Source organism: Adiantum capillus-veneris, chromosome 14, assembly GCF_014529385.1.
Source record: "Adiantum capillus-veneris isolate H3 chromosome 14, ASM1452938v2, whole genome shotgun sequence".
Classification (NCBI taxonomy): Eukaryota; Viridiplantae; Streptophyta; class Polypodiopsida; order Polypodiales; family Pteridaceae; genus Adiantum; species Adiantum capillus-veneris.
In genome coordinates this window covers 117,737,777-117,750,501 of record NC_140944.1, presented here as the reverse complement: position 1 = coordinate 117,750,501, position 12,725 = coordinate 117,737,777, and the positions used below count along the sequence as shown (strand labels likewise).

The 12,725-nt window shown below is 43.8% G+C and overlaps 1 protein-coding gene across 3 annotated transcripts in view; it reads left to right on the top strand.

The window, feature by feature from the left end:
- LOC147443011 (uncharacterized) overlaps positions 1-12,725 on the top strand; it is a 115,132-nt gene that overhangs the window by 14,638 nt on the left and 87,769 nt on the right. For all 3 annotated transcript variants that reach the window (XM_086528963.1, XM_086528964.1, XM_086528966.1), the window contains exon 2: positions 12,565-12,677. In XM_086528963.1, coding sequence (XP_086385089.1) covers positions 12,565-12,677 — 113 coding nt within the window. The remainder of the gene's footprint in view (positions 1-12,564; positions 12,678-12,725) is intronic.

The window sequence follows — 12,725 nt, the reverse complement described above, 5'->3', positions numbered from 1 at the left end:
AGCATAACAGCATAAATGGCTCAAAATACCAAAAAACCAGCCATCATAACTTGGGAAAATTTCGACAGAGTTTCCCCAGAAGTAGAGCAGTAGGAACCCAAAATATAGACTGTCTATGTATGCATAAACTGTCAACAATAGAACCCGAGCATCAAGTAGGAATCACTAGTACATAGCCTATGGCGAGGTCACAAAAAGGGTGCTCCAGCTACCTGTATCACCGAAAGGATCTCCACATTTGAGAATCCCCCAGCTCAATAAAAACCTCACGCTATCGACCCTCACACGAAGGCTAATGCAAATCGCATATAGTCAAGTCTCAGAAATGACTATCTTCCAGACCAAGTCTCAGAAATGGCTGGGACTGCCAAATATAACCAAGTATGGCTCCACAAATGCGTACAATGGCAGTTTCCACAAGTAACGTACAATTCAGCAGACAATGCGCTCAAATAGGCGCCAAGTGATGCATTCCCACAACAACTGCAAGTGACATCACTGCTAGTATATCACTGTACTCCAGCTACCTGTACCTGTGTGAATCACCTGTACCTGTACCTGTAACCGTAACCTGTAACCTGTAATCTGCAACCTGCAACCTGTAACCCCGAATCTCGAAGCTTGAAGCTCGACGCAAAAGGTACTCGAAGAAGATCCTCAGTGGGGGCACCAAAAGAATGTGAGCGGGATGAAAACACACAGAGCGCCTCTATAACGACCCGATACACACTCTTGGGAAGATACACACACACACTATGGGGCACCACTCGGCTTACACAACACACCTGGCCGAGACAGGGAACACACCTCTGGAGTGAGAGGAGAGAGACTATCCACTTGCCCACTCCACACACACACACACACACACACACACACCCAAAAAAACTTAGCTCAAAAGAGGAGAATTTCTGATGTTTAGATACAAATGAGCTTGGGCCAACACCAATGGGGCAAACAGCTCACACAATATGGGTAAAAGATACCAGATACAATCACAAACTGGAGAAGAAACTTCGCTCATAGGAGGAACTTACACAGAAAAACAGCAGGAAAAGAGTGAGGAATTTGGCAAAATGGACAGCGCCATCGCGTCCGGAACGGCCCAAAACCCCAGTCTACAATGTCAAAGTGCTCAAATCCGACCTCGGATAAGCAGTTTACGGCCAAAACAGGCTCCAAAATGAGCAAAAACACACCTGCGGCTGTTCCTCCTCTCTTCTCCACGTTTTTTTTGGTCTTCTCTCAGTTTTTTCAGTTCCCACACTTAGCTTTATTAGTTGGGCACCCTTGGCCTTTTAGATGACCTCAAACGGACCCCGAACAGGCCAAAAACTGACCTCGCAGTGCATAGTTGTCACCTTTTTGCATCATTCGCACACCTGGCACTCAGCTTTTTTCCACTAATGCATCTCGCCACCACGTGAAGTGGCCCCAAAAAGTGGTCCTAATGATGACCTTTCTGCATAACTCTCACAAGAAAACACCCACGTTGTGTTCGTCCTCATCCGCGTGCAAATATTGACCTCGTTCGCCCTCCTGATGCCACTAGATGCCATCTGACGCACCTGCTGACCTCACGTCGTCGGCCCGCGGATAGCTTCCTCGAGAAGTTTTACGCGCTATAAACTCCTCATTATTGTAGAAAAAACATACTGGTACTGGTGATAGTGAAAATCGATGAACTATGTACATGCTGTCCTACCTGTACACATGTGGGCCCCACGTAACCACCTGGCTAAGGAAAATGGGCAATTCTTTATTTGATGCACCATGCATGTGTATGTACATATGCGCAATCCCTTGCTCCAGAAAACTCCTGACAGCGTCTACACAAGAATTTGGGACATGGGAAGTTTATCATCCTAATGTTGTATGTTGATGACATGTTGATGGCAAGTGCTAACATGCAGGACATCAAAGACCTAAAAGAGGAGCTATCTAAATCTTTTTCAATGAAAGATTTAGGTGCTGCAAAGAAGATACTTGGTATGAAGCTATCAAGGGAAAGGATGAAGAAGACAATAAAGCTATCTCAAGAGGATTACATCAAGAAGGTACTAGAAAGGTTTGCAATGCAAAATGCTAAACCAGTTTCTACACCTTTGGCCGGTCACTTTAAACTAACGAAGGATATGTGTCCAAAGACACAAGAGGAGATAGCCTCTATGTCTAAAGTTTCATATGCCTGCAGTGGTAGGTTCTCTAATGTATGCTATGGTTTGGACAAGGCCAGATATTGCGCATGCAGTGGGAGTTGTGAGTAGGTTCATGGACAACCCAGGTAAAGAACACTGGCAAGCTGTGAAGTGGATACTTAGGTACCTAAAAGGGACAACAACAAATGCTTTGTATTTTGGAGGAATTGATATTTTTCTAAAAGGGTATGCTGATGTAGATATGGCAGGTGACAAAGATACTCGAAGAAGCACTACTGGCTATGTGCTCACGGTTGGAGGCACAACAATAAGCTGGGCTTCAAAGCTACAAAAAGTGGTCTCACTTTCTACCACGGAAGCAGAGTATGTAGCAATGACGGAGGCAAGCAAAGAAATTCTATGGCTTCACAGATTCTTAGAAGAGCTTGGATTCAAACATGACAATTGTGTCTTGTACAGTGATAGCCAAAGCGCTATCCATCTTGCGAAGAACTCAGCCTTTCATTCAAGGACAAAGCACATTGAGGTGAGATATCACTTCATACGCACTCTTTTGGAAGAGAGACAGCTAAAGCTAGGAAAGGTGTATATAAGTGAAAATCCTGCAGACATGTTTACAAAAGTGGTCAACAAGGAGAAATTGAGCTTTTGCTCATCTTCAATCTGCATTCAAGGATAAGAAGCCAAGATGGAAAGCAGTCATAGGTTTGTTTGGAGATCAGTCTCCAAGTGGGAGATTGTTAAGTATGGAGCCTGATTTACCTCTTGTAATTTTTTGTGGTAAAAATGCACATTTGTAAAGTCTCCATTATGAGGAGAAGCCATCGTGCGTGAAGGAAAATCATTCCCCGGAAACCAAAATTTTCACGGCCAAAATTCAGGGGCCAGAATTTTCCTTTTCGCCGGAATATTATGGCCAGACGGCGACTCGAAAGTGGTCGAAAAATGACCGGTCGGTTGGCTGGTTGGCCGGTGGTCGAAATTCAATGGCCGGTGGTTGAATTCAAAAGCGGACTTGTCTTCTCAAGGGCGGCCACACATGGACGGATTGGAGGGTCCGATTTGGACTTATCTACACAAGGGTGGCTACACATGGTTGCCTCTCATGAGAGAGGGTAGTCCTTTTGGCCTATTAAAGGAGGCCATTTCTACACACATTTTATAGTGTGAAGTTTATGGAACAAGGTGAGTGTGAGGTGGTGAGAGTGAAGCAAGGTGGGAGCTCTATTAAGGGTATAATCCCTTTGTAAACTACTTCTTCTTTTGAAGTACTAAAGCCATTGAGTGGCTGCTTTCTCATGAACGTAGCCCACATTGGGTGAACCACGTATATCGTGTGTACTCTCTGTCACTCTTTATTCTATAATCTCATGTGTGTGAAATCTATCTCTCTCCATTAAGTAATCTACTCAAATATCTATTTAGCTACATCATATTTCCTAACACTCTCGTCCATGGTGTTGGGATCGGTACCCACACAATCTGGAACCAGTCCTATTTTCATCTTGTCTTTTCTTCCACGTTCCTCAGTTGCTCTCGAACTCTCCGGCCTGTCGTCGTCCTTGTCATTCTGTTCTTTCTGTGCCTTTTTAGGGCACTTCGTGGAGATATGTCCATGTTCCCCGCATCCAAAGCACTTCCCCTCCCTGATGAAGCGAGCTCTCTCCTGAGGAGTAAGCTTGGGTCGTGTATCCTTCTTCTCTGAGTTGCTCTTTTTCTTTCTACTTTCATTTCCTGAAGTTTGTTTGGCTCATCGGTGGGGTGGGTCAGACTGCTAGAGTGAATGGCAAAGCTCTGCTTCGCATGACTCATCAACTCCTGAATAGAAGCTGACGTCTGTTCCAAGCAATGATCTCGGATCTCTATAGGTAGACCCAAGGTGAACCGCTCAATGTGTTCTCTGAACGAGATCTTCTTGAATGAAGAGGCGGGTAGAAAAGAGCTCCAAAATCTCTCACAGTAAGCATTCATTGTATCTCTCTTGGTCATCCGAAGATGGTTTCAAGCAGCTCGTATATCGCGTTCATACTCTTGCCTCAACTAAGAAGAAATAAAAAGCTTCTTAAATTTCAGCCATTTACCTGGCGCAATCTTGTTTAAAAGAAGCATGGACCACCAAGTTTGAGCATTCCCCTTAAAGTAAGAGGCAGCTCTCCCAATCTTGGAGTGCTCTGAGTAGTGTTCTCCCGCGAAAGCGATGTAAAACTGCTGTATAAAAGACAAAGCCTTCGAAGCATCTTTGTATCTTGAAAAAGTGTCAAATCTGATCGAGTGTCCACCTTCCTTAAACTCTCGGACTTTCTTGCTTTTATCTTCCAGAAAGTCATAATGGTTGGCTTTATAAAAATTCTTCTTGTTCTCATAAAATTTTCAGTCATCGGAGTCTGATGTTGGAATTAGGGTTGCAGAGAAACACACACAGCTTGGAGAAACGAAGGAAGCTCAAGGCACACAATAGAGAGTGTGTTAGTGTGCAATGGAAAGATAGATAGCCCTAGAGTGATGGGCGTATATACAATGCACGGGGGAAAAAACCTCCTAAAGAGGGAAAAAATGCCCCGGCGGTCCTAGTGTGTTCACACACATCACTACCACATGTATATGGTAACAAATACCCTCAGAGTGATGCGGTGAACGAGAGCTGGCACATGAGTAAAGGGAAGTGCCATGCCCTAAGCACATGATCAATCCACAAAGGGGAGTAAGCCCAAAGCTTTGCAGAAAGCTTCAAGCTTCTGACGAGACAATGCCTTTGTGAAAAGATCTGCAAGGTTGTCCTGTGTTGGCACATAAGCCAAGCTGATCTCTCCTGCTGAGAGCCTCTCCCTGACATAGTGGTAATGCATCTCAATGTGCTTTGTGCGAGCATGAAAAATTGGGTTCCTCGCAACTGCCAATGCGCTCTGACTGTTAGTGTAGATAGTGTTGGCAGTGTCCTGTCTGTCCAACACCAAAATCAGCCATAAGGCGTTTGAGCCATACACACTCAACCGTAGCTGTGAAGACTGCCCTATACTCAGCCTCACAACTCGAAGTGGCCACAGTAGGTTGCTTCTTGCTCAACCATGATATACATGAACTTCCAAGCATGAAACAAAAACCTGATGTGGACACTCGTGTGTCAAAACAACCAGCCCAATCTGAGTCCGAAAAAGCATGTAAGTCTGGCGGCAATGATCCCCCCTTGGGATAAAACAAGCCAAGATGTAAAGTGCCACTAAGGTAGCGGAAAATCCTCTTGATAGCCTGCCAATGCTTAGACCCTGGGCTATGCATAAATCTGCTGACCTGTGAGATTGCAAACTGAATATCTGGCCTCGTGTTGCATACATAAATGAGGCAGCCAACAACAGTTTGGTAAAGAGTGACATCAGCAGGATGTCCAGCATCATGTAGACTCAACTTCAAACCTGTTTCCATGGGAGTGGCAATAGGTTTGCAATCCTCAAGTCCAAACTTACATAGCAATGTCTCTATGTAACTTTTTTGACACAAGGCAATACCACCATCACACTGCTTAAACTGTATACCCAAGTAATGATGCAACTGCCCCAAATCTTTCATCTTGAAAGTAGCATTCAAATCAGCCTTAAATTCAGCAATGTGTCTCTCATTTGGTCCAGTGATCAGCAAATCATCAACATAAAGAACCACAATGAGAAGTATATCACCCTGACGCTTTACATACAATGTGCTTTCTGTTGGACTGTTACGAAAGCCTTGTTTGACCAAATGAGTGTCAGCTTTCTCATACCAAGCACGAGGAGATTGCTTCAACCCATACAAAGCCTTGTTACATTTGCACACTTTGTCCTCTTGTCCTTTTATGACAAAACCGCGAGGCTGCGTTACATAAACTTCCTCAAATATGTCAACATTCAAGAAAGCAGTAACAATGTCTGATTGATGTACATCCCAACCAAAATGAGCTGCCAATGCACATAGAAAACGCACAGTAGTCATACGACAAGTGGGAGCAAAAGTCTCTTCATAATTTATGCCTTTTTGCTGTGCATAACCCTTTGCAACAACTCGAGCCTTATGGCGATCGATCTCACCATCCGGCTTGCGTTTCAACTTGTAAACCCACTTCGTACCAATGGCCTTTTTGCCAGGAGGCAAATCACATAAAGTCCATGTGTCATTTTCTATAAGTGCATCATATTCTGATTGCATGGCAGCCATCCAATTTTCTGAATTCTGTGCTTCATTAAAAGATAGAGGCTCCTCAACATCATGTAAGCTAGACACAGCCAAAGCATAACAATCTGATGCATAAGATGCATGGCGAGAGCCTGAACGAGTACGACTAGACAAAGGTGCATCCAATTTACTGTCACGTAAAGTGTGCACCAGCCATTTTGGCATACCTCTAGCCTGCTCATTTTCAGCCCTTTCCTCATCAAGTACATCATGTACATCTGCATCAGTAATAGGCTGATCTAAAACATTTTCAGAAACCGCCATAGGCTGTACATTTGCCTCATTGGAACTTACATTCGTATTTCCACCACTGAAAAGAGGCAACAAAGTGTCATAAATGTCCTGTGAGCTTACATTACTGTCTCTAGTACATGACAGCAAGGGCTGAACAGAATCTTCCACAAACACTACATCCCGAGAAACCAGAATACTTTTTGTTTGTGGATGATACAACCTGTAACCTTTGCTTTCAGCACTATAACCAACAAAAATACATTTGACAGCCTTATCATCCAATTTTCTGCGCTGCACTTGTGGCACCAAAGCAAATGCCAAACAGCCAAAAACACGCATGTGCTCAATAGAAGGCTTTCTATCATGCCATGCTTCATATGGAGTAATAGACTGCAAAGCTTTCGTAGGACACCTGTCAAGTACATAAGTGGCACACATGATGGTCTCAAGCCAAAAAGAATGCGGTAAAGCTTGACTTTTGACCATACATCGTGCCATTTCCGTCAGTGACCTGTTTTTCCTCTCAGCAACACCATTTTGCTGAGGCGTATAAGGCACTGTACATTGGTGTTTTATCCCACGACTAGCTAGAAATGCATTAAATTCATGAGACATATACTCCCCCCCTCGATCGGAATGGAGGGTGCCCATAGTACATTTCGAGACATTTTTTGCCATAGCCAGAAATTGTTTGAAGCACATAAAAACTTCGGACTTCGCTTTAAGCGGAAATACCTATGCATGCCTGGAGTAATCATCAATGAAGGTCACGAAGTACAGGTGATTGCCCAAGGACAGAGTTTGCATGGGTCCACAAACATCACTATGCACAAGCTGCAACCTGCATGTGGCCCGAACTGAACCATCCTTTGGAAACTTAGAACGCTGCATCTTACCCAAAATACAGCCTTCACAAACATGTTTGACAGGTGCTTCAAGAGGCGGCAAAGAAGCAACCATATCAGATTTGTCCAAACGCAGCAAACTGGCAAAATTCAGATGACCAAAACGTGCATGCCAAAGTTTTGCATCTGAAATAGCCCTTGAATCTGCAACAGCATTTGCAAAGTTTTGTCCACACTTGTCATACAAAGTGAGCTTATACAACGCACGACACAAAAGGCCAGATGCAATAATTTCATCACCAAAACTGAGATCATGAACTGTACATCTGTCATCCACAAATTTGATTACAAGTCAAAGTCTAGCAAGTGCGGATACAGACAAAAGATTCTTCTTGATCCCAGGTACATAAAGTGCATCAACAAGTGTGAAGGAACTGCCATTAGTAGCAGTGAGCACAATCTTTCCAACTCCTTGAACTGGATAAGAGGCGTTGTTGGCACAAGTGACTGAATTCCCATGAGGGATAGACTCGAGAGAGGTAAACAATTCACGATGTGAGGTAATGTGCTTTGTAGCACCACTGTCGAAATACCACACATGTGAATCTGCAGCAACTGACAAGCATGCATCATGGACAGCAGGATTGTAAGTGCACTCTGCGCTAAAAGCCCATTCTGCATCAACATCAGCAACACAGTCTCCTTTCGCAGAAGACTATGGCTGCATTTGTAGTGGAACCAGCATTTGCAATGGAACCACCCTCTTTCTTCTTAGCCTCTTTGGTCTTCAACTTAGGACACGACTTGATCAAGTGATCATTGGCTTTACAATAATGGCAACGCATCTTCTTTTTGCCCTTATCACCAGAATTACCAGACGAAGTACTGTCAGCAGAAGCATTAGGAACAGAATTTTTGCCACTCGCAACAGAACCATAAGAAGTGGCTGCATTATTGTTACCACCCTTTCTGTGAGAAGCAATAAAAGCCTGTTCAACTGCACGTTGCCTAGTCCTATTTTTTCTAGAAAGTGACTCTTGCAACAGCAATGTGCATAATGCATCAAACTTGACAACTTCAGGATTTCCTTGGGTCATCAGTCTCTAAGTACTAGCAAAAGTCTGGTAGGAATCTGGTAAGGCATCAAGAACAGTCTGCACAAGGGAATTGTCTGAAATGACTTCACCTGCAGAAATAAGCTGCTCATTGATATCCTTGACACTAGCAAGGAAAGTGTCCATATCATCTTCCCCATGCATAATCTTCGACTCCAGCTCTTTACGCAGCAAAGCAATTTTAGCCTCATTGCGGCTTGCATAAAGACTTGCTAGAATATCCCAAGCCTGTTTTGCAGATTTTGCTGAACGGATGTGAGGAACAATGGTGCGCTTCACAGACAATGCAATCAATGCATGAGCCTGCACATCCTTAATATCCCAACGAGCTTGTTCTGCCGTAGGCAAAACAACTCTAACAGCTGCAATCCTTGCAACAAGACCTGCAACATCCTCAACATCCTCAGAACCAGGACGTACATCAATGCCCTGCACAATGTTCCAGACACCCTTTGACACAAGAACATGTTGCATCATATAAGCCCACATAGGGTAGTTGTCCCCATCCAACCTGTCCTTAGCAGCAAACATCTTGAACACATCTGTGTTGTTGTTGTCAGCCATGGTAAATGCTGCACTTGATGTGAAAACTGCCCGAAAATAGGAGAAATGGAGCGGGAACAACCTGTGCTATATAGCACAAACCATAGAAGACTATAAGGCATCTGTTATGCAGAAAACGGCATTGATAGAAATTCTGCACAAAATGACGAAATAGCTTGTGCAGTACTTCCTGTAGTGGAAACGGAGGCCGAAATGAGCCTGAATCAAAAATTTGAGCAGACCAAACTCTTCGAGCTCCCCCAAAGTATTTGTCGACCTGCGAACTCTTGCCAAAGCTCACTAAATCGGAGAAAGTGAGCAGGCGTGTGTTGGAGCAGCTGGCGACTAAGCCCGGGAGGACGTGACCTGCTCTGATACCAATTGTTGGAATTAGGGTTGCAGAGAAACACACACAGCTTGGAGAAGACGAAGGAAGCTCAAGGCACACAATAGAGAGTGTGTTACTTAGTGTGCAATGGAAAGATAGATAGCCCTAGAGTGATGGGCGTAAATACAATGCACGGGGAAAAAAACCTCCTAAAGAGGGAAAAAATGCCCCGGCGGTCCTAGTGTGTTCACACACATCACTACCACATGTATATGGTAACATTTGAACTGTTTGTAGACGAGTCCTCTGTAGAACTGTCACTCACTGGGCGAGCCGCGAGATTTAGACTTCTTTGCCTTTTTCTTGCCCTTTCCGAAGCGTTATTTCCTGCTTCGCTATTTGCCTTTTCTGTCTTCTTCGCTCGAATCTGAAGAGCTAGAAGAACTGTCAGAAGAAGAAGAAGAGCTGGGTACTTCTTCAAATCGAACACGCTTCTTCTGTTTCTTTATCGACTGACAACCCAAATAACTCGGGAAGTCAGTGCCTTTCTTCTGCTTTTTGCTATGCTTTTTGGGTTTCTTCTGCGCGTCAAAAAGCTGAGCAATCCGTGCATCAACCACCTCTTCTAATTCCTTCTCTGAATATTGCTTGTGATCAGAAGGTTTCTTGAGAGCGGGTTTCGAGGGTGGTGGTGTGGTTTTCTTCCATTGCGTATGCACTTCTTGAAAAGAAGTCTTGCTCATATATTTTGCCAATTTCGGGTCCTTCGCAAAAGTGAGCATCATCTTTGTTGCATCGTCGATCAATTGACGACGCTTCATCTCTCGTTGCTCCGCCTGAGTAGGCCGAGGCGGGCCATACTCTCTGTTGGAATCTTCATTGTGATCCTTGTCCGTATCTCCAGATGCAAAGGGAGTCGACTGATCCTTGCGTGAAGCCATAGGTGCCGCGGAAAAAAAATTGGGGATCAGATTTCCCGTAGAAGAGAAATCGGCCGTGCTCTGATACCACTATAACAGACTTGGACACTCCAAGTCGAGAATCAATCACAACAGCACCAAATAATCACTTCAAAACAGTTCACAGTTCACAGTTCACAATAGATTTGCACTGGCCCGGTGGAGTTTCGTGCCTAGAGATATTGGCCCTAAAGACTGGCGCCCCTTTCGGTATTTCTTTATGTATTAATCAATGTTCACAGTACAAGAGAGCGGTTAGGGTTTCACTCTCAGACTCTGCGTCTAGATGCTCTGCAGAGTGTGTGCCCAAAACCGCTTATTTATTGTTTACAAGGGTTGCCAAAAGCAGAGCCCCAAAAGCTTCAAATCAAAAGCATAAAATAAAGCAAAGTATTCTCTTTCTCTTTCTCTTTCTCATGCTTGCGTAGAGAAAAGCTGCCGGCCCTTTTTTTCCGTATTTTATGCCGCAAAAAGTGGGTAGGGCCGTACGGTGCCACGTCATCAGATCAGTGCTGCCCTAGGGTTAGGGTTAGGGTTAGGGTTTATGACAGTTTTTAGGGCTAGGGTTAGGGTTAGGGTTTCTGGCAGATTTTAGGGTTTGCAGGTTTTAGGGTTAGGGTTTCCAGAATTAGGGTTTTCAGCAGCAGTCAGGGTAGGGTTTCCCGCATGCTCTCGGGCAGACATGTCATCACTTTGTGATATAGGTCCTTGCGGATATCCCTAAAAACCTAGGACGCCATATCTAGTAAAAGCACCTGGTCCAAATTCAAATTCAAATTCAAATAGGTAGTCCAAAAACAAATCTGAATGGAGTCATTTGTGCAACTTCTTATTTGAAAAAGTCTTAACCTCCTTTATCACTCGAACCTTCCGTTTCTTCTTTGCAGTCAAAGATTTATTTGTTTTCCTCATCATAAATGGGTGAGGCGGTGGTAAATCAATATGATCTCTCATTGCTGACGGCTCTCCTTTCTTCTGAGGATCTGATGGTGCCATCATCTCTTTCCATTGCCGCTAAATCAATTTCCTGCTTTCCTCTGACATAAACTTAGCAAAACCAGGATTTTTAAACAAACAAGTAAGTGATCTAAAAGCATATCAAGCACAAGGCTCCCGTTTCCACAACCTCTGTCTACATATTGACAATCCTCTTCTTCTTCCCAAAGAGGATAAGATGTCGCTTCCATGGCCGATCGCTGACTCGATTATCGTGAGGAAGAACAATTGTCCGAGCTCTAAGTAGACGCTGCTTCCATGCTTGATTGCTGATTGGATTATTCTGTGAAGAACAATTGTCCGAGCTCTGATATCACGCCTATCAAAGAGAGGCCACGGGTAACATTAGTGACTGGCCTCAAATTTGTGACACTGTGGAAGACTCAAAGAAGTGTGTGCATTCAGATTTGTAACTTTGACTTCTACTCAATAAGATGAATAAATACTACCAAGGGTTGCCTAGTTGAGGGACCAGTGCTTCTGAGAGTGGAACTCAAGCCACTTTGTGTCTCTTGTCTATAGTGTGCTTCAAGTTAAAGGTGGTGGTTTTCGTTCAAGCTCGGTATTGTTGCACTGATTTACTGCATTGTCAAGTGACTCGCCAGTTACACAGTTATTTTTAGCAGTGCTAAAAGCATCAGAAATGATTTGTTATCTTTTAACTAATCTCAAAAACAAAACAACCATTAGCTTTCAATAATCAGCACCAAAAAGCATCTCAGGCAAAATCAGCCAGGTCAGCACTCGACCTGGCATTGCTACATCATCAGCTACATCAGCATCCGCCATATGGTATGCCACACCAGCATTATATGTCAACAATCCCACGAATCGTGATGCAATTTGCAGGAGCTGCGCTCAGAGATGGGTTTTTCAGTTCAGTTGTGGTTTGGTTCTACTCTTCTGACTCTCTTCTGGTCAGGTGCAAATATGCCACGCCATTACTTCGTTACAACACATGCTGTGCACATAAGCAAGCACGTGTAGCAGGGCAACAATACATACATTTTTCCTTTGTCCTTATCGGGGAGCATGCATTTGGTTGTATTTGTATCTTTAATTTCATCCATTATGTTTTATAGTTGATACCAGGCATTGAAGAGTGCATAATTATATTTGAGCAATGGTTTAGGCAGAAGTTTCTTGTTACAATTTCTGAAAGCATTACTTCGCATGTCTTTGCAGCGGTACCAATTAAGACTCCTGCTGTTCTGGATGCCAAAATGGACCCAATTATTTATCAATCTTACAAGTCTTTTACCTGTTTTGCAACATGTTGGTTGGTTTTGATTTATACGGTAATTACTCCTCTCAAGTCAAAGCCAAACATATATGCATTTTGTAGA